Below are 25,241 nucleotides of genomic sequence, written 5' to 3' on the forward strand. Positions count from 1 at the left end.
AGATAAGAGTCAACAACACTCAAAGGGAAGTTGGGCATAGCTTGCTTGTCACTTTATAAGGATTCTAGGCTGATTCATCTTTTCACTCTGTCCCCGGATTCTGCCATATCTTCTCCTATAGATTTACATTAAAAGAATGACCACAAATATCTTTATTTTCATTTTTCCTCATTCTTTTTCTTAGCATTGCTTTGCATTCTGCAATTCGCGTGATTCCTTCCATGAATCCAGTGCTCTTCCCTCCAAGCCCCATTGGATCGTATCTCTAGCATCTCCCCCAATCCTTACATGGAATATATTAATTCACCAGAGTCTTTATGTATTGCAATTATTACTGAATAATAAGCTGCCAGCCCAACTCTGGATGCATTTTCTTCTTCTGAAAACTACAGATGGCAGGACACTGTAAAGGATGATGGGGGATGACCATGGCAGATCTGAAGGAGGCAGTACAAGACAGAGGGGGCATGAAGAGTGTTGATCCAGAGACAGGATCAAAATTTCCGCTACCGGTTCTCCAGAACCTGTCAGAACCTGCTGGATTTCACCCCTGGTTGGGCTATAGTAATATTTTTAAAAGTTAGCAACAAATACTAGCTGGGGAATTCTGGGAGTTGAAGTCCTTGTATTTTAAAGTTGCCAAGTTTGAAAAAAACACTGGGCTATAGTGAATGTATCCTATTTGTATCCTGGCCACCCTCAGTAATATGCTTTCTTCCTAGATCTGTATTCACGCATTTCAGACTTTGATCCTTGATTTACATTCCCACAGCCCAATACAGAAGAGGATAATCCTCGACTTACAGACAGTTCATTTAGTTAACTGTTTGAAGTTACAAAAGCACTGAAAAAGGTGACTTATGATCATTTTTCACGCTTACGACTGTTGCAGCATTCCCATGGTCACATGATTTGCATTCGAATGCTTGAAAACTGACTCACACTCATGACAGCTCCAGTGTCGTGGGGTCACGTGATACTCTTTTGCGACCTTCTGACAAGCAAAGTCAATGGGGCAAACCAGATTCCCTTAACAACCATGTTACTCATTTAAGAACTGCAGCGGTTCAAGTTAACAAATGCGGCGAGAAAAGTCGTAAAAGGGAACAAAGTTCACTTAACAGTATACATTTTGGGATCAATTGTGGTTGTATCGTATTTTTCAGCTATAAAACGTACCTTTTTCCACCCTAAAAGGGGCTGAAAATTTGGGTGCGTCTTATACAACGAATGTAGCCCCGCTCACCCACTGGTCCCCACTCTTTGGCCTCTACCTCCCAGCAATTTACCTCCTTGCAGCAAGCAGCAAGAAGAAACAGCCCATTTCAGCTTCAGCACAGCCTAATTAGCACAAGTTGATTGTTGTTGGATCAGCCTCCCGACTCTCAGCTGTTCCAGGCTGCAGGGATTGCCTATTGCTGCGTGGGCTTCTGCTGCTTGCTGCAAGGAGGTAAATTGCTGGGAGCAGGTTTTTTTTTTTCTTGTGCTATTCAAGCTATGCTGAAAACGAAAATGAAAGTAAAGCAGGCTGTTTGCTACAACGAGGCAAAACTGCTGGGAGGCAGAGGCAGTTTTGTTTTTCTTGTTTTCCTCACCAAAAAAGATAGGTGCATTTTATAATCCGAAGCATTTTATACTCCAAAAAATATGGTAAGTGGAGGATTAACTGTATTGGTGATTCACTTAGTTTCTAAAATAGGAAAAATGAATAATAGAAAGAAGAAGTATAAATTAAATTGATTTTGATAAATACAAATGTTCCATCTAAGTGCCATGACACTTCCAGAACTGATGCAACATTTACTAGTACAATAAGCATGCTGCTATTTGGATCAAAATCGCATTGCTCTGCTCTGCGACAAACATTTTGTGTAGGAGAACTGTTAAAACACCATTTTTGAGATGAAGCAACTGTGGGAAGAGAGGCTTTCTTCCTTTCTTTCTTTTTGCAACAACCAGTTAATTTCCTTATTGTACAAATGAACAACAATCTGAGAAAGTCCATAAATTCTATAAATTTTTATAAGCAACCTGCCTCTTAGATTATAAACCCCTCTGGTGCTCTTATATTCAAATACTTTATTCTGCAAGCAGAACGCAATCCCAGAGCGTTTCAGCACCAGCTATGTATAGGGATCCTGAAGCACCATTCCTCAGCTGCTTGTGTGGCAACAAGACTGTTGTTGTTTGACAGTAACATGCCTGCCAAAATCACATCGCAGAAGCTGGCTCTGCAGATAGCTTTGGAGATCCAGAAGGAGGCTGCCAGCTGCCATTTCATACAGATGTCAGCTAAACGGTGGACTTTCTTTTGTAAATACCAATACATACCGTTTGCTCAGGTTTTTTGTTTTAGCAATCCACACACACTGCAAGTTTGGAAATTTTGCATTAAAAAAATGTTCTTACGCTTACAACTGCCGCAGAAACTCCTCCTTGCAACCTAAACACGTCAAGAATTTATCGAATATTTGTTAAGTCCCGGCCAATCCAACAGTCATAAATTTTCTTTCTTCGTTTTAAAATGTGCTCCGTTTCTTTTGGGATTTTAGGTTTGTTATGAACTGTTTTAGTTACTGTTACAAACAAGCGAGCAGCTGCCACGCAAGATCCTTATTCTCCACTGTTACTGGATTGGGACGCTCTTCTAAAATTTGGTTGTGAACCAAATTTTAGCATTCATAGCTGTGCTATTTCCTAATTACCTTTAAAACAAAATGGCAAAAAGTAAAATCTCCTTTTTGAGTCAAGCTTGACTCCTTGCATCTCCATGTAGCTTTCTTGGTAACAGTATAGTTACCAAGCAATAGTACTTTTGCTATTTCCTTCTTCTAGGACAATCCCGGGGTGTCAAACTTGATTTCATTGAGGGCCACATCAGGGTTGTGTTTGTGTGGGGGGATGGCTGGGTGTTGCTGGGGTGGGTGTGGCTCCCCGAGCTCCATTTTCACTGGCAGAGGGCTGCAAGAGGCTGTCGCGGCTGAAAGTGGGGCCCAGAGAGGCCATGTGTGGCCTCCCCGAGGTCCGCTTTCGCTGGCAGAGGTCTGCAGGAGGCTGTCATGGCAGAAAACGGAGCCTGGAAGGGCTCTGTTTTCACTGGCAGAGGCACTGTGGGCTGGTCCTTCCCTGTTTCCAGGCCAGACCCATGGGCCAGATCTAAGCACCCTGTGGGCCAGATGTGACCCATGGGCCTTGAGTTTGACACCCCTGTTCTAGGATTTTTTTAAAAAAAATATTATTTTCTGTTGTAGTCTATAGCTTTGAGATTTATTCTGGATGTCTCATCAGGTTCAGCCTGGCTTATTGTATCTGTCTTTTTCACCTCAGCCAAAGTCAGCTAGATATTGCCATCTAACTGAAAATGGTAAGGATGGATCCTTTTTTTTTATTTTTAAGAAAAAGCAAAAGAAGAAGAAAAGAAAAGAAAAAGGCTCAAGTTAACTGAATCAAAATGGTGATTTGTTCAAAGACAAGCACTAAATTAAAAGAAAAAATCAAAATACTTTTGAAAGTATCTTTCCTGGCTTTTTTTGGAGATATTCAAGGACTGGGTAACCATCTGTTGGAGATGCTGCAGTTCTGGATTTCCTGCATAATCTAGTCAGTTGCATTACTTAGCTGCCTATCCAGCTATAATTATCTACTATCAAAATCTTAATTATTCCAGCAGTTAAAGGCTTTTAGTGTAATTCTCTGTAAACCGGTGCACTCAATTTGGGTGACCTTTGATGGTCATCTAACAAGCTCATTATATCAGCGTTGAAATCCTGCCGGATCTATCCAGCTCGTGCGAACTGGTAGGGCTGGCGGTGGGAGGCTCCGCCCACCCGCCGGGATGTCATTATGTCCCGTTTTTGACCCTCTGCACATTTGCAGAAGGCTCTGCGCATGCACAGAAGAGGTGTGCATGCTCACATTTCTGAACCGGTAGTGAAGGTAAGTGTATTTCACCACTGCATTATATCCTGCTAGTAAGTCTCTTCAGGTGCAGTGGAAAGACTTCCCAAGTCCATTTAAGGGGAAGACAGCCAACCGATTAGGTTCTTTTCAAACCTTATTCTACATTTGGCTCCAGGTTTCAAATGAAAGCCCTCCATGGTGCAGAACCTTCCAATAAGCTTTGGGAAAACCTTCCAAATAAATTTTGGAGTCTTTGGTGGAAACATCTGCTTTAATTTTTTCCTTAAGGGTCTAGCTGCAGAGAATTTGAGCTGCAGAATTGAAGCCATTTATGAGTTTCCTTTTGTTGCAGTTTGAGTTGGGAGCAAACTTGATATAACCTGAAAAGGGTGTTAACATTTGTCCAGAAAAATAAACGCTCATACTACAGTCCCCCGTAGTACACACACTAATCTGATCAAAGTTGCTCGCAATCTTTGCCTTGTTTGTGCTTTTTTTTTAAAAAAAAATGAAAAAGCATTCTCTGGCTGGCCCAGTGGATGTTCTAGAGATGTTCTGACTTCACTCAATGTCTTGGCGTTTTGCAGTTCATCTTCTGCAGCTGTAAAGTCTGTAGAATTTCCCAGAAAATAGAGCTTCCAAACATATTATAATCAGAGCCAGGATAGAGAAAAACACATCCCTTTCTTTTAGTTGAAGAATTCTTGAACAAATAAAATAGTTCCATCAGGTCACCAAAGAACTCCTGACATACTCATTCAAAGTATAGGACTCACATACATGTTCACAGATAGGGGATCCTAATAATATATTTTTTATTTCCATATAACACTTTGCTGAGAAGAACAGACCAACATTGCTTTTCCCCATAATGTACAGGTAGTCCTCAACGTACGACCACAATTGAGCCTAAAGTGTCTGTTGTTAAGCGAGACATTTAAATGAATTTCCCCCAATTTGACGACCTTTCTTGCTCCTGTTGTTAATTGAATCAAGATTCCCCATGGACTTTTGCTTCTCAGAAGGTCACAAAAGGTGAGCATATGACCCTAGGACCGTGCAATCCTCATAAATATGAGTCAGTTTGTCAAGCATCTGAATTTTGATCAAATGACTATGGGGGTGCTGGAATGGCCATAAGTGTGAAAAACGGTCATAAGTCACTTTTTTCAGTGCTATTGTAACTTTGAACGATCACTAAATGAACTGTTGTGAGTTAAGGACTACCTATATAACAGGGTTATATAGGGTTACCCAAAAATGGAATAAAGAATTGTTAAAAGTTTGGCTCACCTTTTCAACTGGCATCTCAGTACCACTGAAATTCCTAGTCAGAGATATAACCTGTACCCTCAATCATGTACGATGATGGTTGGCATAAGATTATTGTGATCTTGATTTGGTCTAGTGGTTTTCATGAATTCTTACAGAATCCCACAGGGGCACAAAATAAACTCCTGAAGAACTTTGTTTACTTCAAGCTCATTTAAATGTCTCCAACACATGAGTAGAACTTTTCCCACACAGTTGGCAAAATGCTCACCAATACAGGATCGCTTTCTATATTTTACAACAGAGGTGTCAAACTCGATTTCATTGAGAGCCACAACAGGGTTGTGTTTACCTTGGGGGGGTGGGGGCCATGGCCAGGGTGGGCGTGGCCAGCTTGATGTCACTCATGTCAGAAGCGCCTGTGGTGGCTTGAGCGCTCTGCCAGCAAAAGCGGGCTCCTGAGCTGCGTTTTCGGCTTCTACGGCCTCCTGTATGGCCCTCCCAAGCTCCCTTTTCACTGGCAAAGGCAAAAATGGGGGCCAACCCTTCACTGTTTCTTGGGAGGCATCACGGGCCTGATCTAAGCACCCCGTGGACCAGATCCAGCCCCCGGACTTTGAGTTTGACACCCGTTTTACTAGATTGGCATGCAAAATGTGCCAAATCCTCAGCTCTATACTAAGTTATTTTTGTCCCAAAACATTCCTCTATTAAAAGTTTAACATGACTGCCCAGTTTGCACTTGCCACACAATGGGCAAATTCTTTTCATCTCCTGCCATCTTCCTCTGAACCCTATTAGTTTGATGTTCTTCCATATCCCCTATTCTATTATTGCATTAACGGTAACTGGTATCCATTCTTTTTCTAAGCCTGTGCTAATTTTAGTCTTTCAGATACATTAGGGAGAAGGGATGGGCACCAAATAAGAAGTGCAATGATATGGTACTTCCAGAGGCCGCTAATAACTATTAGACAATTTTACTACCCATTTTGACATTAAAAATGTGTTTCATGCATATCCTCCCTCAATGCAAAATCTGGGGGGATAATCAAGGTCAGGGACTATATTACATAGCCAAGACACCTGAACGGATATCCGGAAGAATATCCACTTGTCTGGAATTTGCAGAACTGATTCTTTGACTTTTTTTTTTTGAATCTATGTAAATATCCAGCTGTCCTAGAGGACAATTTTTCCTTTGGCATATTCCTAGGAAAGGAAATGCTATTTTTTGTGTGTGTGTGCAATGCAGGTGCTAAGCTTGGATTAGTTTACATAGATGTGAGATGTCAATAGGTAAACTAAATACTGGCAGTGGAATCAATTCAATATTTTTAAAGTTCATGGACACATATATGAAGACTGGAAAGCAAAAGATGTTTACTGTGCAGAGAAATTTAAAAAACCATCCAGATGCATAGATGATGCCCAGATTTCCTTTCTTAGCAAACTGTGATTGCCAACTGTAGTTAAAACCGATCCTGGCTAATATATATGTTGATGTAGCACACATGTATATGTGTCAAAAGTCATATTTGAGAAAAGGGCAGAACCAGAACAATTTTTGTATTAATTGAGCCAACTAATTAAAAATTAATTAACTCTGCAGTAAGAAAACTCTTTTACAAAATCAAATGAACCCCATCTGGTGGCGCAGTGTTTAGGGTGCAGTACTGCAGCTACTTCAGCTGACTGCTAGTTCAGCAGATGAGTGGATCAAATCTCACCGGCTCAAGGTTGACTCAGCCTTCCATCCTTCCAAGGTGGGTAAAATAAGGATCCAGATTGTTGGGGGCAATATGCTATTTAGTATACTGTCTTTGGTGTAAGCCGCCCAGAGTCCTCGGAGAGTGGGTGGCATAGAAATATGAATAATAAAAATAATAATAAAAAATAATCTGTATGTGCCAACAAATTCACTCTAACATACAAATGTACAAATATACACACATATTCTTTTCTTTTAGGTGAAACAGCAAAGAATAAGGGGAGGAAACCCAGGATTTATATAATTCCTGCATGCATTTATAGAAAGGTAAGTTCAATTCTCATGCAAAGAGCTTAGTATATTTCTGCAGATCACTGCAAAATGAATCATTATGTCAAAGTGAAAGATATGGAATGGATAAAAGACTGAATGGAAAAAGGCTGGACAATTCTGTTTTCAGGCAGACGACCGAAACAAAAAAAAAGCTAAGAATGAACAGAGAATTTCATCACAATATGGTTTTCTTTTTTTAATATGGCTATAAAAATATTCAAAACACTGCACACCAACCCAACAATAGAAATCATTTTGAACAGCCTCATTGGAACAGTTGCTTCTGCGGAAATAGCATTTCTTACGCCGAAACAGGAAAAATTTGGTCATTTGCATTCCTTTAGAGAATAGGTTGAGGTCACCTGGAGGTTTATCTGTGTCATCAGGGTCACCTGAGTAGTGCAAATGGATGTGGAACTATTCAGATGATCCTGATAACACAGATAAACCTCCAGGTGGTCTCAATGCAAATGACCAGCTGTCTGCAAGGAGTATAAATCCTTCCATTCTCCACCATCCAGTCAGAGCTGAAGAAGCTTCTTGGATGAGAAGTGAACTGTCTTCAAAGAAAACCAAGAAAGTCTAGTTGCCTCTTGCAAAAGCACCCTTGGGTGTGTTATAAATGTTTGTCACCCTATGTTATTTGTTAAAAACAATAAAGGCAAGGTATTAACTAAGTCAAATCCTTTGTTCTCAGAAGCCAGTTTTATAGGCACAAGCTCAGCTTAAACAACCAATGATTTGATATCCTGGTTGTTTTCTTTAGAGAAGGCAGAAGACTATCTCAAGCCTGCCAGCTTGAAAAGCAAAAGAAGAAAAAGGCTAACAATTAAAATGCTGCCCTTTTCCCAATTCAGCTGTTGAAGTTCCTTGCTGAAGTCAACAGACGTGACCAGCTGATTGGAAGATAGGACAGATAAGCCCCTGTCAGTTTTGTCATGCAGGGCATTCTCCATGGGCAACAAAAATACTGAGCTTGGGCACAAGGTGCTTCAGTCGACAGTTGCAACTACACACCTGAAGAAAATGGGCCAGGACAACCATAGCATTGTAATTCTACTATAATGTTGTCCGATTCTGTCCTCTGACACCTGAAGCCCTTATCTCAACTGCACATTCAGACTCAGGCTAAATTTACCTACAGAAGCACAAGAGCTACCAAACAAACCAGTGAACCTTTTTCAACTGCTGCATTTACCCCTTGATATAGGGGCCTTGGTGGTGCAGCGGACTAAGTGCTGTTATGTAGCACTTAGCTGCCAGCTGCCTGCAATTAGTGCGAGTTCAGATCTCACCAGGCTCAAGGTTGACTCAGCCTTCCATCCTTCCGAGGTAGGTAAATTGAGGACCCGGATTGTGGGGGCAATAAGATGACTTTGTAGAAACACTGCTTATGGGGGGCCAAAAGCCCTAATAAGCAGGTATATACAAAAGAATGAAGGCTATTGCTATAAGTGCATTGTAAGCCGCCCTGAGTCTTCGGAGGAGGGCAGCATATAAATTGAACTAATAAATAAATAAATAAACATAAATTACTTGAGTGATTGGGAATCCAAGACATTTGGAGGGTGGAAGTATGAAAAAGGCTACAGTTCACCATTTCGTTTGTTTTGTCTGGAAATGGGAAGATATCTTGTGCTGGCAAGAAAGTCTCAAGGTAATTTTTCTTATCACACCTGAAGGTGAAGTGGGTGTAGACCTAGGAGGTGATGAAAAGCACAAGCCCATACACACATGCAGATCACAGATGAACTTTTGTTGCAAGCCTCAACTTGGCTTTGCTGAATTGTCTCTCAATAAAGGAGAATATTTGTAGCTCAGGGTTGAAATGAGGGCTCCTTGGTGCTCTCTGAGTTTGGTTGTTTTCTTGCAGACATTTCATGACCCAAACTAGGTAACATCATTATCTAGGCATTGATGATGTTACCTAGTTTTGGTAACAAAATGTTTGCAAGAAAGCAACTAAGCTCAGTGTCAACCCTTAAGCGAAACTGGCTGGTCCATCTCTGAGGCATCAGGGTTGCCACTAGATGGGAGGGGGAGGGAAATAGTTAACTGGAGTTTTGCAGTCAAAACAAAAGGTTTTTCCTGTGGGAACCAAGGTCATCCCAACAGGTGGCTGGGAGGGGAGGAGGAGCGAAGTAACTAAGCAACTGGCCAGCACATCTATTGAGCCATGTGACTGATGACTTGGGGAAAGGGAAAAAACTTTCTCTTTTAATTAAGTAAAAACCGCGGGAACGTTCAGAGTCGGTTTTCACCAGTTGTGTCAATATGATGAATCCAATAAATTTGTTTTTTGAGGAATCTACCTGCCTTGGAGTTCTGCTTTCTACCGGTGCATTTCTTGGAACGCTGACATTCAGAGAGTACCAAGGACTCAATTGTCTCTCTCTCTTTCCTTCTCCAAAAGGATTCCATTCTGCCACTGAGATACTCTGAATCAAGGGAGATTTGCACGTGCTATTGTGCAAATAGTCTGCTACTATTTATGATTTGTCAATTTCAAAAGCAATCCCCAAAAACTCAAAGAGAGCTCTCCTGGCATTCAGAAACAGCAGCAACCATCTGATGATAGTTTGGAGGACAGAGCACTCACAAGGACTGATATGACTATAAGCCATTCTTACTGGAGTGGCTTCCAAAGTACATTAGTACTAATTTAAGCTGCCATACAACATGGTCAGAATTTAAATGGCATACCACAGCTGGTTTGAGGAAGAGTTGAGTATTGTTTGATAGCCACTACCTGTGCTGGTTCATGAATGTGTTCAGGCATCACCAGACTTTAGTCAATCAGCTTCCTCTAGCAATTAAACTAAATTGATTTTCTTCTTGCCTAGGTTCAGCCCTTTAACCTCCGTCTTCCAAAATGTTTCCATGGTCAAAACAGCCATTGCAATTCATTATTTTATAGCTTACAAGCATTATAAACACTTCATTTATAAAGAAGAGACAAAAGCCAGTAGAATTTGGTTCCAACATAGATGCAATGAAACAGGAACACAGGAAACGCCTTATTCTGTTTATCCAACTAGCTACTACTCAGTGGTGGGATTCAATTTTTTTTTTACTACTCGTTCTGTGGGCGTGGCTTGGTGGGCATGGTGTGGCTTGGTGGGCGTGGCAGGGGAAGGATACTGTCCATTCCCTCCCACTCTAGGGGAAGGTTATTGCAAAATCCCCATTTCCTCCCGATCAGCTGGGACTCGGGACGCAGAGAATAGATGGGGGCGGGGCCAGTCAGAGGTAGTATTTACCGGTTCTCTGAACTACTCAAAATTTCCACTACTGGTTCACCAGAACTGGCCAGAACCTGCTGAATACCACATCTGTACTACCTGTTCCAGCCTTCCCCATCCCCAATGCCCTCCAAATATGTCGAGATGCTAGAATTCCCAGATGAAAATTTCTGAGAAATTATAATCCCTACACATCAGCAAGTCCCTAAATTGAGACAAGTAAGTTTACTTTGCCTGGCAAAAGGAACTCCAGTAGACCATTTTTTTTAAAATTTAATTGCTCCCTGACCTTTTTCTCTGAATAAGCCAGGAAACAAATACAAGACTTTCTGTATATAAAGAACTCTGTCATAGCAGTACAATACCCCCAATTAACAGGATGATGACTGTTGACTTCCTATGACGAATTTTCTACAGCAGGCATTCACCCTGACAGCAAGCTTATTTCAGAATACTAATACTGGCAACCACAACAACAAGCCAGCCTGCCTTTGGGTAGATTTTTCAAGATGCTTAGAGCTACATGCCAGCATATGCTGATCTCTTGTATCTGATGTGGCACTAAAAATAAGGCCTGGCAACCAGAACCGTTACGTGGGATGAAGAATAATTGCAGGGGAAAAGAAGGAGCCAATCAAAGTAGCCAGTAAGAATAGACAAGGAATAGAATCTGGAAGAAGGACGAAAAGCAGTCAAGGAAGAAATCAGACCCTGCAAAGTTATTTAAGTGATATGTACAGGTAGTTCTCAATTCACACAGCCATTCATTTCTGACCATATGAAGTTACAATGGCATTGAAAAAAAAGTGATTTATGATCGCCTTTCACACTTACGACCATTGCAGCATCCCCATGATCATGGGATCAAAAGTCGGACGCTGGGCAACTGACTCATATTTATGACGGTTGCAGTGTCCCATGGTCATGTGGTCATCTTTTGTGACCTTTTGACAAGCAGAGTCAAGAGGGAAGTCAGATTCACTTAACAACCCTGCTATACTAACTTAACAACGCCACAATTGTGGCAAGACAGGTTGTAAAATGGGGGAAAACTCACTTAACAACTGTCTTACTTAGCAATGGAAATTTTGGGCTCCATTGTGATTCTACGTCGAGGACTACTCTACATATAAAATGAGCATCACCTAATATTTAAAAAACATTGCGTATGTTTTCAATTATTTTCTTTTAGCACAAACTGGGAATTGACTGAAATATCACTCCATATCAACTTAAAAAGGTCCACTGAATGTAAGAGGCCTTAGAATGAGTACATCTACCGACAAGCTAAGTTATGAAGCAAGAATGATAAGCAATCACTTTTGAGCTATTTTCACTTTGTAGTCTTAATATACATCAACCCAGAAGTTGAAATTCAGTGGAACTTAGTCCCAGGTTGGGGAACTTAAAACTGCAGCCTCAAAGAACAAGAATAAATATATCAGGTCTGCTATCTGCGTGGTTTTGACTTAAGAAATGTTTGGTAAAAAGAGTATGGTATAAGAACAGCTGGAGAGACAATGGTTTCCTCTTTCTTTTGAAAACTTGAAAGTTTTAAGGAAGTCATATTTTAATTTCTTTATGACTTCTTTAATATATATATATATATATATATATATATATATATATATATATTGAAATGAAATGAAATGAAATGAAATGATATCTATGTTTTCTCAAAAATTAGACCCTGTCTTATATTTTTTTGAACCCCGAAATAATCGCTTGGCCTTATTTTCCGGGAGGTCTTATCATTTTGGGGCGCATGGAGCAAGATGGGGCTCCTTTTGCCTTCTTACCTGATTTCCAGCTCTGTCTCCCTAACCCTAACCAGAGGAAATGGCGGTGACCGGCTGCGCATGTGGTTAAATATTTTTGGGGAGGGCTTATTTTGGGGGGCTTATTTTAGCGGATGTGCTCAAAAGCCCAATTGGGCTTATTATCAGGGGATTTCTTATTTTTGGGGAAACACAGTCTCTCTCTCTCTCTCTCTCTCTCTCTCTCTCTCTCTCTCTCTCTCTCTCTCATATCTATCTATCTATCTATCTATCTATCTATCTATCTATCTATCTATCTATGTATTTATCTCTCTCTCTCTCTATATATATATATATATATATTCATACCTGTGTTTCCCCCAAAATAAGATCCTGTCTTATATTTTTTTGAACCCTGAAGTAAGTGCTTGGTCTTATTGCCATGCGCTCAAAAACCCTATTGGGCTTATTATCAGGGGATGTCTTATTTTGAGGGAAACAGGGTATATATATGAAACTCAGATATATATATGTGCGCATGCGCGCACACACACATCTATATATGTTCTATGTATCTACCTACCTACCTACCTACCTACCTATCTATCATCTGCACATGGTGTGAGTCCCATGTATTTCTTTTATTTTTCTCCTAGCTTGTTTCCAGAAATCTGAAATGATAGGAAGAAATGCAAAAAAAAAAAAAAGAAAGAAAAGAAAAAGAAAAAGGAAGGAAGGAAGGAAGGAAGGAAGAACCAAAAGTCGCTAACTTTACCATGCAAATCCTGTTCGTTGGTCTTGGGGCTGCTTCGTGCTCTGCGTTCTGCCTTTTTGATGACGGGCATCCCCCCTCCGCTTATGCCTCCGATGCCTCCTGCCCCATTGGTGGCCCCGTTTTGAGTCTTGAGGGTACCATTGTAGACCGTCGTACACGCTGGATGGCTCTTGTAGATGGCTGGAGGGCTGTTCAAACGGTTCTGCCGATCAATCTGCCTGTCTTTGATTTTTTTGTGCTGCGGTTTGTTGTACTGATCTTCCCTGTTTATGAAACTTGACATTCCATATATGATTTCTGAAATGAAACAAGATAAAGGGCATACAGTTCAGATTCCATGCAAATGCCATCTGCATTTCTTTTCAGGCAGCCCTCGACTTACGACCACAACTGAGCCCAAAATTTCTATTGCTAAGTGAGACACTTGTTAAGTGAGGCTTGCTCCATTTTATAGCCATGGTTGCTAAGGGAATCGCTGGAGTTTTTAAATTAGCAACACAGCTGTTAAGTGAATCTGGCTTTCCCTGTTGACTTTGTTTGTCAGAAGGTAGCAAAAGGACACCACCTGACTCCAGGACACTGCAACCATTGTAAATGTTGGCAACCTGTTGCAGTGTCCTGGTATGTCACATGATTGCCACACCTGTAACCTTCCCACCTGGCTTCTGACCAACAAAGTCAGTAGGTGAAGCTGAATTTGCTTAATAACCATCGTAAATGTTGGCAACCTGTTGCAGTGTCCTGGTGTGTCACATGATCACTACACCTGTGACCTTCCCACCTGGCTTCTCACCAACGAAGTCAGTGGGTAAAGTTTGATTTGCTTAATAACCACACGATTCCGTTAAAAACTGCAACAAATTGTTCAACAACTGCGACCAAAAAAAAAAAAAAAGAGCAGAAACATCCAACACGGCTCACTTAACACCAATGAAAAATATCGATCCCAGGTGTGATTGTAAGTGGAGGACAGCTTGTGCCCGTCCTGTTTCAACAAATCAAGGCAGCGCGGCAAAATACGTAACCTAGATTTGAAAGGTGTAGAGTTGAGTTTACCTTGCTCTCCATAAATGGTAGGCGGAAGGTGATGCTGAGGAAAAAACTGAGGTGGTATATCTCCAGGCCCGGTAACAGGCGGGTAGAAAGCTGTATGAGAGTTATGGATGAAATGAGGATGATGAGTGAGGTATGGTGGTAAGTGGTGCGTTGGAGAAATGGCAGAAGGATAGCTAGCAGGATAGCACTCTGGAGACTGAGGTGTGACAACCACCCTTCGAACGCCCGTACTGTCTTCTAATACCTGCAAAGGAAAGGCAACCGGATGAATAAAATTAGCATATATATATATATATATTTGCCTGAAATAATAACAGTATTGTGTCATTCTTTTCCTTCCATTCAATAAACAGAAAAGCTTTTTTTTTTTTTTAGGGTAAGGAAGATCATCTCTATCTAAGAAAGTCCGATGCCAGAAATTTCCATGATAACAGCTCACTCACGGCAGACATTCAGGCAGCCATCCTAATTATAGCAAGGCATTTTGTAATTGCTTTAACAATGAGAATTTGAACAGAGATCAAAGTAGCACTAGCGTGCAGAAGTTACTTGTCCCTTTAAAAGGACACATTTTGTTTTTGCACAGATTCAAATGCCAACCTAAAGGACTGGGTGAATACCAAACAGGGGGCCTTTTGTTCAATATTATTTGTGGAGTTTGATGATAGATAGAAAAAGCAAGGAGTTCAAAAACTAAGGAAATCAGACCTGTGAGAAACCAAGACTTAACATCCAAAGTCAACATTATGCCTTTTGTGGTTTATACCATTGTACACAGGGGTGGGATTCTACCGGTTCAGACCGGTTCAAGCGAACTGGTAGCTCCGATGATCAGCTGGGAGTGAACAGGTTCACTCCGACGATCAGGTGGGCCCACCCGCCCCTGCACTTTACTGACCTATATCTTCTCAGCTGATTCACGCGGCAGAGTGGATTGCCGCGCCTCGGCTGTGTTAATTTCCAGCAGTAATGCAGAAGGTACATTTTTGTAAAACTGTGCATGTGCGCATGCACATGAAGTGCGCAATCACCGAACTGGTTGTTAAACCAGCAGGATCCCACCACCGATTGTATGGAGTATATTTGGTTTAAAATGCAGTGGCCTGCATGGTTTTATGCAGACCCAGATGTTCATAGGTGTGTCATCTCTCCTGAGGGAGCTGCAGTGGCTGCAGATCTGCTTCTGGGTACAATTCAAAGTGCTGATTGACACCTTCAAAGCCCTACATGACTTGGGATCCAGTTATCTGAACGTCTTGACCATCTTTTTCTAGTCACATCTATCTGACCCACTAGACTGGGGAGACAGGGAATGTTGCAAATGCCCTCTCCTAAAGAGGTAAATCTTGTCAGAGTTTGTTGCAGCAATCAAATCCAGAAAGCAAACACAGGTAACTGATTCAGCAGGATTCATTAACTTCTCTTTATATATAACACATGAAGTAAATATACAATACCAACAGGAGAGAACAGTTTTCAGTTTCAATTCAGCAGACTAGTTTTTTGTTTTGGTTCTCAGCACAGCACTTAGAGCTAAACACAGCTAAGCCATGCCCAGGCTCCTTGCTGTCTCAGCTCCCATTGGCTGGTACTAAGCCTTATTCATTGGCTGACCTTGTTACCATGTCTCTGCCAGTCATGAATACACTGACAAATCTGGTGGTACTCAGAACAAATCTGGTGGGACTTCTCTGTGGTGGCCCCTTCCCTTTGGAACTTCATCCCTGAGGAGATTAGATTGGCCTCCACTTTGACACTCCTTCATAAGGCCCTGAAGACCTGGTTTTGCAAACAGGCCTGGGGAATCCAGAGTTGGATGGTGCTCATCTAGTGACTTGTCTGATTAATTGTTGTTACCGATGGGTGGGGGTTATTGTTTTTATTGCATGTATACTGGGTTTTTACCTTTGTAAGCCACCCAGAATCATTGAGAGCGAGTGAGCAGCCATACAAATTCTATAAAAAAAATAAATTCATTTGGATTGGTTGCTGGTTTTGAAAGCTAAAGGGCAAGAAGAATCTGTCTCTATCATCCATGGATTGCTTCCAAATGTCTGTATTGCCCACAGATTGTTCTCCAAGATGCCGGAGCAGAAGGTTCTGAATCAAGTGATTGAAAGAAAAGTGCATGAGAGAAAGATAATAAAACTCACTGAGGGTCTATTTATTTTTCTTGACCAAAAGGAGCATCCTGGGTCATCTCCAACGGGTGGTTCTGTGTTGCCTAGAAAGTACTGAGTTGGGGTAATAAGGAGAAGGCAAATAAGCAGCGGTTGATGGTTGGCTTGCTTGCATTTTTTTCCCTGCTGGAAAATATAAAGGAATTTGGGCCCGTAGAAAAATAAGAGTCATGGCTGCTATCCAAAAAACGTTGGGAAGAATAAAATAATTTAGCAGTTGAATTCTACAGTTGGAACAGTTGATGGGACAGTTGCCACTACATCAAGCTTAACCCCCAGAAAGTGCCAAGTTCTAAGATGTCCTTGGCTTTCCATGTTCAGCTGTTCTCCTGAAAATGATGTACTGTAGCTTCAAAGATTCTAGCTTTAGAGGAGCATGCCAAAAGATTCTGTCAAATGGTATATTAATTGTCCTTGGATTAAAGGAAGGTCTCACTTTGATTATTGCCATGGGAATGAGATGCTTCATTCATCTGTCCTTTTGGATCTTTACCCAAAGCTTGATAAAGTGATTGAATCTGCAGTTACTTCAGTCTTAGATAATCTTCTATTTAATTTCAGAGGCCCATCGGTCCAATATTTCTAGCCTATAAAAGTTCCCTCCATAATTTATCCCAAGAGGTTTGGACTATGTTAGAAATAGCCAAAAGAGGGGTGGGGGGGAGGAATGCATGGAAACGTCAGGCAGTTTTTTAAAAAGTCAGTCTTTTAATTATTACTCAACTATATCTCCCATATCTCATTATTTCTAATCCTATTCCAATTATTCCAAGCGCTGTTCCAATTATTATACACTTAGGGTGGATTTCTTACTGTAAATATATAAATATGAATTTTGTAGATACTTTTAAGACTTATTAAATAGTGTGCTCTAATTATATTATCTGTTCCCCAAGCTGCTGTGTGTGAGTAAGGAAAGCAATTGGTAATCCAATTCTTTGACAGAAGTTTGAAGTGACATTTACAAAATGTTGGTTATCTGAACAACATACAGTATTTTGGCTAAAGTAAGGGATACCTTGGGAGCAATGGATGAATTGCTGTTCCTTTTGAGATTGAATTAAGGAGATGATTGACAAACATTTATTACATATTAACCACTCCATAGGTTAATTTGTAAGTACATTAGCAATACTCAATCATCTGTATCAACAAACTGTCTTCTTTTGTGACATTTCAATTAGTGCTAATAAAGGCATTGATTTTGTTCCCTAATGATAAAAACGGCTTTTCATTTGCTTTCCTGCATGAATACAACTTGACATCCATCTACATGCCATAAAATGTGAAGGACATGTATGGTGAGGCAACAACTATATGAAGGTCAATCAAACTGACACCAAAGAGTATGCAAGGTTTTAAATTCTGCAGAACTCTTTTTCAGATAAAATGCTATATGAAGAAGTGAGTGGAGAAACAGCAAACCTTTTTTTATAAAAATGAGACCAGGCGTTGTATTTGTGGGGTATGAAGTTTAAAATCTATCTCATGATGAAAATGGCGGACTGAATGCATTAGTCGTTAGTAGCATTGTGTTTGCCTTTTGAAACTGCCTGCTAAATTTCCAAATATACCATAAATCAGATCTACTTCTTGTGCCATATCCGTTGGATTGGATGTTGGCGATCATGTTGGCGATCCTATTTTTATCAACAGCCACACAAAAAAGTGCTGCTGAGTTTTGTCCAAACCAGTCCCTTAGGTTTTGAAGCCATGATGTTCTTCTTCTGCCTGGACCTCATTTGCCTTCAATCTTTCCCTGGAGGATTAAGTGAAGTATGGTGTATTTTTCTGGGTGTCTCATCACATGTCCAAAATATTCTAACTTTCACTTTTTAATGGTTTTGATGATTTCCCTTGGCTTTCCCAAGTGGAAGTCAGATATTGCTCCCAAAAGCCTGGTAGTGATCACACCGATTGGCAGGTGCAACCTGGAGTCTCATACCAGGATATTTTTAGCACTGACACCTCTGAATTAGGAACAGAGGATTACTGATATATAAAGCACGCTTTATAACTGAGTAATGGTTTTTCTCCAAGGCAAACTGATGTAGACAACAAAATAGCTAACAATGAAGGGGATCCATGCTAGAGGAAGAGAAGGGATGGGTGTCTTTGCAAAAGCCTTTGTTTTTCCAAGGTTCAGCTGATTCAAGTGATTTGTCTTCAAGCAAATTTGTTATCAGCTAAGGTACACACATTTGTGCTTGCCTCATAATCTGTGCCTAGTTATGTCAAGCATGATCTGGATTATCCACTGAAGTGAGATTTAGATGTCTCTCGTATATTTTATGTCAAGCAGAGTTCCTTTCTGAGAGCTGTGGTGGTGCAGTGGTTAGAATTCAGTATTGCAGGCTAAATTCTGCCAGCAGTTCGGCAGTTTGATTGTCACTGGCTCATGATTGACTCAGCCTTCCATCCTTCCGAGGTCGGTAAAATTAGGACCCAGATTGTTGGGAGTGGGGGGCAATATGCAGACTCTGTAAACCGCTTAGAGAAGGCTGTAAAGCACTGTGAAGCAGTATATAAGTCTAAGTGCTATTGCTATTGCTTTCCAGCTCTTCTATCCTTTCCCCCCCAGTTCTATCCTGATTGGCCTAGAAGGACTCATAATCCCCATCTTCCCCCCTCCATCGCCCTACCCACTTCCCCATCACGTGACCATGAATTTACTTTGAAGGTATTGTCATTTTATTGGTTAGGGATATTTATGGATTCTAATGTTTTTATGCCATAAGTCACCAGAGTCATTTCAAAACCAAACAGGTGGCAAATAAATAAAATAAAATTAGAGTGTTGATTTGAGAGCCAGAATTTTCCACTGCAGAGATGTCAATAATGTGAACAAATCAGTCATCCAGTCCAAGGCTGAACAGTGTAACAGGTGCCAATCAATTATTTTAGGGTTTCCATCATTATTTGTTATAAAGGGTTTTTTTTAAAAAAAATTAAAACATTTTAAAGGGAAAAAAAATGACCAAATAAGAAGAAAACTGAGATTAAAAAGAATAAAATACCAAATAAAGCAGAAATTTACAAACATCATGAAACTAAAAAAGAAAAAAAAACCCTACAAAGTTTTGATAAGAATTTTCAATAGCGCTGTAGTTTGGTTTTGCTCAAAATTGGCTTATAATTTTAAAATGCTTATGTCATTTTAAAATTTCAGGTTATCGTTAAAATTAAATTAGTATACCAGAAACAACACCATATAAAATGTGAAACAAAATATATAATTGCAGTAATTTCTATCTAGCCAAAAAGGTTTTGTCCTTACCTAATAAATCACTGAAGACTTAAATACTAAGACTTTATGTTTTTTTTTTTAAAAAAAAACCTTCAAACCAGAAACTCATGCATGGAAAGGTAATCCAAATATAATTTCCATGTTGAGATACCATAAATTCTAGGTCAGTTCTCCTTTTCAAATGCATAGTTATTTCATATGTCAAGACACAGTTTTGCAATTTGATGTGCCATTCTTTGACAGCTCTAAAGAGTTGTCTTGTGCCATGCCAAAGGTCTGAGTCCTTAAATCCAGTCAAGCTTTGCCAAGTCAATTGTGAGGAACCCATTGCTGAGCTCCAGCAATGTGAGCTTGCCAACGAGGCAGGCAAGACACAACTATTTATTAAGGCAACATTTGTAAACAATCTTTCCAGCCTATCAAATGCTTGGGCTCCTTAAGGGCCTTGCTCCATGTTCTGTCATTAATTCCCCAGAGTGACATAGCAAAGAGAGAGTGTCAGCCAGGAAAAGATAGATCTTTCATTCCATACAGAAAAGGGGGGAAACATGTCTAAAGCCAGAGAGGGAATCATCTTCCATTATTTTCCACTGTAAGCAATATTTTTAGAAAAGCCCCCCCTCCTCCTTCCTCTTTTGTTCGTGGTTGGGCTGCTAGGACACAATAAAGAGCAACGAGTCACGTAGCATCACTGGGATTTGACATGGAGGCAAGTAGATCAAAAATATCCTTGGGGACAGTGTTAGCGCTGCTTTTCTCTAATTTTTTGTGAATTGGAGAAGGAGAGGACAGATCCTAATGGGTCTAGACAGATGGCGGAAAGAAAAATAGCAGAGGTGTAAATAGGCATGAAGGGATGCGGTGGCTCAGTAACTAAGACACTGAGCTTGTTGATCAAAAGGTTGGCAGTTCAGCGGTTCGAATCTCTAGCGCCGCATAACAGAGTGAGCTCCCGTTACTTGTCCCAGCTTCTGCCAACCTAGCAGTTCGAAAGCACGTAAAAAATGCAAGTAGAAAAATAGGGACCATCTTTGGTGGGAAGGTAACAGCGTTCCATGTGTCTTTGGAGTTTAGTCATGCCAGCCACATGACCATGGAGACGTCCTCGGACAGCGCTGGCTCTTTGGCTTTGAAATGGAGATTAGCATCACCCCCTAGAGTCGGGAATGACTAGCACTTATGTGTGAGGGGAATCTTTACCTTTTTAAAAATACGCATGGATGCTGTTATCAGATTTACATCCATCCTTTTGTTCTAGAACTCAAGCAAGCTTATGTATATTTCTTGTGCCTAGTTTCTATCATCCTGTGAGCCAGTCAAAAGAGATTGTCTGGTGTAAAGTCACCCAACAGGATTTCGTGGCTGATAGGTTAGACCCTGGGTCAACACACTTACTTAAATCCAAATGTCTTGAGGTTATCGTGTGAATAATTTGGGGGAATGTTGCAGTTTGGGTTTGTTGTAAAGTCTATCTAACTGTAGTATCTAATAATATAGATTTGCAACAATAGCAATAGCACTTAGACTTATATACTGCTTCACAGTGCTTTACAGCTCTCTTTAAGTGGTTTACAAAATCAGCATGTTGTCCCCAACAATTTGGGTCATCATTTTACCAACTTTGAAAGGATGGAAGGCTGAGTCAACCTTGAGCCAGTGACAATTGAACTGCCAACGGCAGGCAGCTGGTAGACAGCAGAAGTAGCCTGCAAAACAGCATTCTAACCACTGCAGCTCCTTCTGCTCCTTGCTCACAGTCCTCTCTGGACCAACTCTGGAGGAAAGAGGTTGCATCTTGGAGTGTCCATCAAGGAAAGTGGTTCTTTTCCTTCCTATGAGGATGGTTTGTATAGGATACAGGTTGGGAGGGAGAGGTTGCTTCCTAGGCTCCTCTTTTTTGGAGTGACAAAGGGGACAATTCTCTCCCCCCACCTTCAACACCTACTCCAAACTGCTGGGATCGATCATTTACCATTTTGAGCAGTGTATTATTTATTACTGTATCTTTTGACCTCAGGCTGGTCAATTGATATTGTCAAGGTTCTATCCCAGGGGTCCCCAAACTTGGCAGCTTTAAGACTTGTGGACTTCAACTCCCAAAATTCTCCAGCCAGCATAGCTGGCTGGAGAATTCTGGGAATTGAAGTCCTCAAATCCTAAAGCTGCTAAGTTTGAAGACCTCTGTTCTATTCCAATTCCTGGACGAAGAGCCATCTCAAACTCTATTCTACAATAGTCAGAATAGAACGCTGGGCTCCAGCAACTCACAAAGGACACACGGGTTGTGTTTCACAATGAACTCAGCATGGTTGTGCATTAACCTATTTTCTGCAGCTGGATAATACATCAAACCATAAACTGTCCAAAAACCGTGGCTTCATAGAATGCAAGTCAGGAAAAAAAGTAACAATGGTTAACCAATAGCCTCCCACCGACCAGTTCATTCTCACAGGGAGGGACTACTCAGGGTACCGTCAGTCAAATTATGCCGACTGGCAACTCCCAGGGGGAGGGCCTTCTCTGTGAGGGCTCCAACCCTTTGGAATGAACTGCCCCGAGAGATACGAAATATCCCTGATCTCCGTGCTTTCCGCCATGCCCTCAAAACCCTGATGTTCCAACAAGCGGGGCTAAACATATGAACATGTGAATGTTTTTAAAATATTATCTAATTTTAGGTTCTATTTAATTGGGCCAAACTATTTATAATAATAATTTTAATTAGCAATTTTATGATGTTTGTGTATCTATATTTTTCTTGACTGTACACCGCCTTGAGTCCTACGGGAGAAAGGCGGTATAGAAATATAATAAATAAATAAATAACCATATTCCCAAATTTAGAAAGTTTTATGTACGCAACTGGTAGATTTCTACCTGGCCCAGTTAAGTATATTATTAAACACTCTGGCAAACAAACAGATGAAGAACTAATCAAGTCCTCCTGCCTGTTCCACACCAACAAATGATAACCTCTTTTTCTGCTGATCATTTTTATGCAGCGTATATAATAAATGCAACATTTTAATCTGGATTTGCAATCAATGGACAGTCGAGACAATGTTCAAGCACATTCCATCACAGTCTGAAAGCTGGCATAATAAAATGGAAAAAAAATAAGTTAATGGCTTTTGTTTAACAGGTTATTTCTCCATGGGGATATCTGTTTTCAGCTCGATCTTTGAGACGTAGGCTTTTGAGGACTGAGCAAATTGAAGTCAAAATATGTTTTTCTTCACAAATTGGAATGTTCTTATTTCCTTTACATTCATATCTTCCCGGGGGCCAAAACAAACACGAGGCAAATTAAAGAATCACTCAATAATCCCATTAATTACCTACATCACTGAAGCTAGGCAAGAGCAAACAAGGGAAATACAACTATTATAACATCACCATCAACAAACAACAACAGGAAACTTAACCAAGTGGCTACTGCGTGCTTCAAGCTGTTGTTTGGTATGAAGTTATTTGCAAAGCAGAACATTCATTTACCACATGGTGAGAAATAGATTTTGATTCAAGAGAGAGGGTGGGTGGGGAGAGATAATATATAACCTTTTCTTTTTACTATGCAACCAGCTGTTTTATTTAAATGGGGGGGAAAAAAGAGTTTTCACAACACTTGCTTTGCATGGGACTTGAGAACAATGATAAGCAATTGATTCCCAGGCAAACTGGGAGCCCTTAAGCAACACAACTGCAGAAGGAGCTGCTTTATACAAGATCAGAGGTTTTCCTCTATCTGGCCCAGGGTTGAATCTAGCTACTCTCAAATTTTCGCCATCATATGCTATTTCTTTCTTTTAATTAGAGACTGCTAATGTAGTGCAATTGCAGCATTGAACCAATCCTGGTTGATATTGAAAAGTTAAGCATAATCAGATATGTTTGGCACTGGATGGGAGACTATCAGAAATCCCACAAGCAGAGACTAAATTTGGACATCTGGGGAAAAAAGCTTCCACGTAATGGTAAACCAAGTGCATCTATTGGCCAAGAAAATCTTACGGACATGTCCGTGAAGGTACCAGAAGTTGAGTTTGACTTGATTTAATTTAATTCTTACATAATTTTACTCCAATTCAAGATCTTATTCATATCTTCACAATCTTTTTAATAATATCAGTTTTCATAAGTTATTGATTTATATCCTTATAGTACAAAGTCACTTTTCGTGAGATGGGCGGTCATACAAATTTGATAGATAAATAAATAAGCAAATAAATAAATTCAAGTGCTGGTTACCACCTATAAAGCCTTTCATGGTACACAGCCAGGTCATTTGAGGGACTTTCTTCCTTTCCTTATTTCTATCTGCCCAAAAGGTTCTGTTAGGGTGGGCATGATCCAGCAGCCACCAGCCTTTTGGGCATCAGGGACCAGTTCCCTGGAGAGAGGTTTTTCCGTGGACTGGAGTGGGCATGGTTTTTTGTGCTGCCTGCATCCCGTGGATGGGGCTTTGCTTATTTGGGCGGACCAGTTTCTGGTATGCCGTGGACTGGTGCCAGTTAATCGACTGGGGGATTGGGAACCACTGATTTAAACAATGTCATCTTGTGGGTCACAGAAGGCATGTCTTGTCCTTGTGCCTGTCTAATGAAACAACATCCACCCCTTCAAATTCAGATCCACTTCATTCTCTCTGTCTTTCTGAAAACCTGTTTTCTCCTAAGCATTAAATCAAGGGATGCTGTGCCCCTCTTGATGATCTCGGACTGTTTTATGCCCTCTGAAGTTGCCTCTGGTGCTATATGGTTTTGCTATATTGTTACATCTTTTTTTATTAGTATGCATTGTTTTCAATCATGTACATCCCCTTGAGTTAGTGTTGACTGGAAAACTCTATACATCTTGATTGATTGATTAAATAAATAAATGCCCTAATAAAGTATAATTTAAAATAAGGTATCAAAAATGAAAGTCAAATATGGTAATATTATCATAACAGAATTATGAAGTAGGCTAGTTCAAGAGATAGACATGGCAAGGATTCTAGGAATCCACTTTATTGTAGTAAGGTAGAGTATCAGAATTTTGAAAACCTGACTAAGTTGCTCATTGTTCCACAATATACCTAAAATAAAATAAAATGAAATAAAAAATCAAGGTGAGATAGCTTTGAATTTCTTTCTTATGCTCTTTCTCAGAATCTGTTCTGCAAGTCCCTCCTTAATGGCCCTTCCATTCTTTTCTTGTCCCCAAGGTCAGTTCTACATTCCTTTCCAAGTTCAGCATCAGCGACAGGACCAAAACGATCTCATCCTGGAGCACTTAAAAGAAAATAAGCTGACAGGGCCTACCAGATGGAAATGGGAGAGTCTCTTTAAGATAGGCAGAGCTCTGGATAACTTCCCAGATTAACAAATACCTGGTCAGTTGCTGGAAACTAGCCAAGCTATTAAGAAAAAAATTCAGCTCCTTCTGATCTATATGCTGAAATGTGTGGAAATCAGTCACAGAAGGTATTTGATTCTTCGACCAAGACAGAAAGGAAAAACAATAAATGAAATCCTTATCCATTTTTTGCAATGGAAACGCATTAGATGGAAGTGGAAAAAGCGGTCGATACTCAACCCAAGAGATGACATAATAAACATCTCAACTGACAAGAGCAAAAAAAATAAGAACTGTCACAATAAAAGAAGCCAAAATAGAATTACTAGAAACGCCTGGCTTATAAACCAGTGTCAAAATTATCTCCCTTATGGCCTGAAAAAATAAAAAAAATAAAGCAATGATCTGTAATGTCACAGTGAGTAAGAATT

The 25,241-nt window shown here is 40.4% G+C and overlaps 1 protein-coding gene across 3 annotated transcripts in view; it reads right to left on the reverse strand.

Annotated features, from left to right (window-relative positions):
* FNDC3B (fibronectin type III domain containing 3B) overlaps window positions 1-25,241 on the reverse strand; it is a 313,079-nt gene that overhangs the window by 106,011 nt on the left and 181,827 nt on the right. For all 3 annotated transcript variants that reach the window (XM_034438975.3, XM_034438974.3, XM_087872515.1), the window contains exons 5-6: window positions 14,047-14,290; window positions 12,991-13,287 (exon numbers count right to left, since the gene is read on the reverse strand). In XM_034438975.3, the coding sequence (XP_034294866.2) occupies window positions 12,991-13,287; window positions 14,047-14,290 (541 nt within the window). The remainder of the gene's footprint in view (window positions 1-12,990; window positions 13,288-14,046; window positions 14,291-25,241) is intronic.

Source organism: Pantherophis guttatus, chromosome 6 (genome assembly GCF_059756535.1).
Source record: "Pantherophis guttatus breed Tessera chromosome 6, ASM5975653v1, whole genome shotgun sequence".
NCBI lineage: Eukaryota > Metazoa > Chordata > Lepidosauria > Squamata > Colubridae > Pantherophis > Pantherophis guttatus.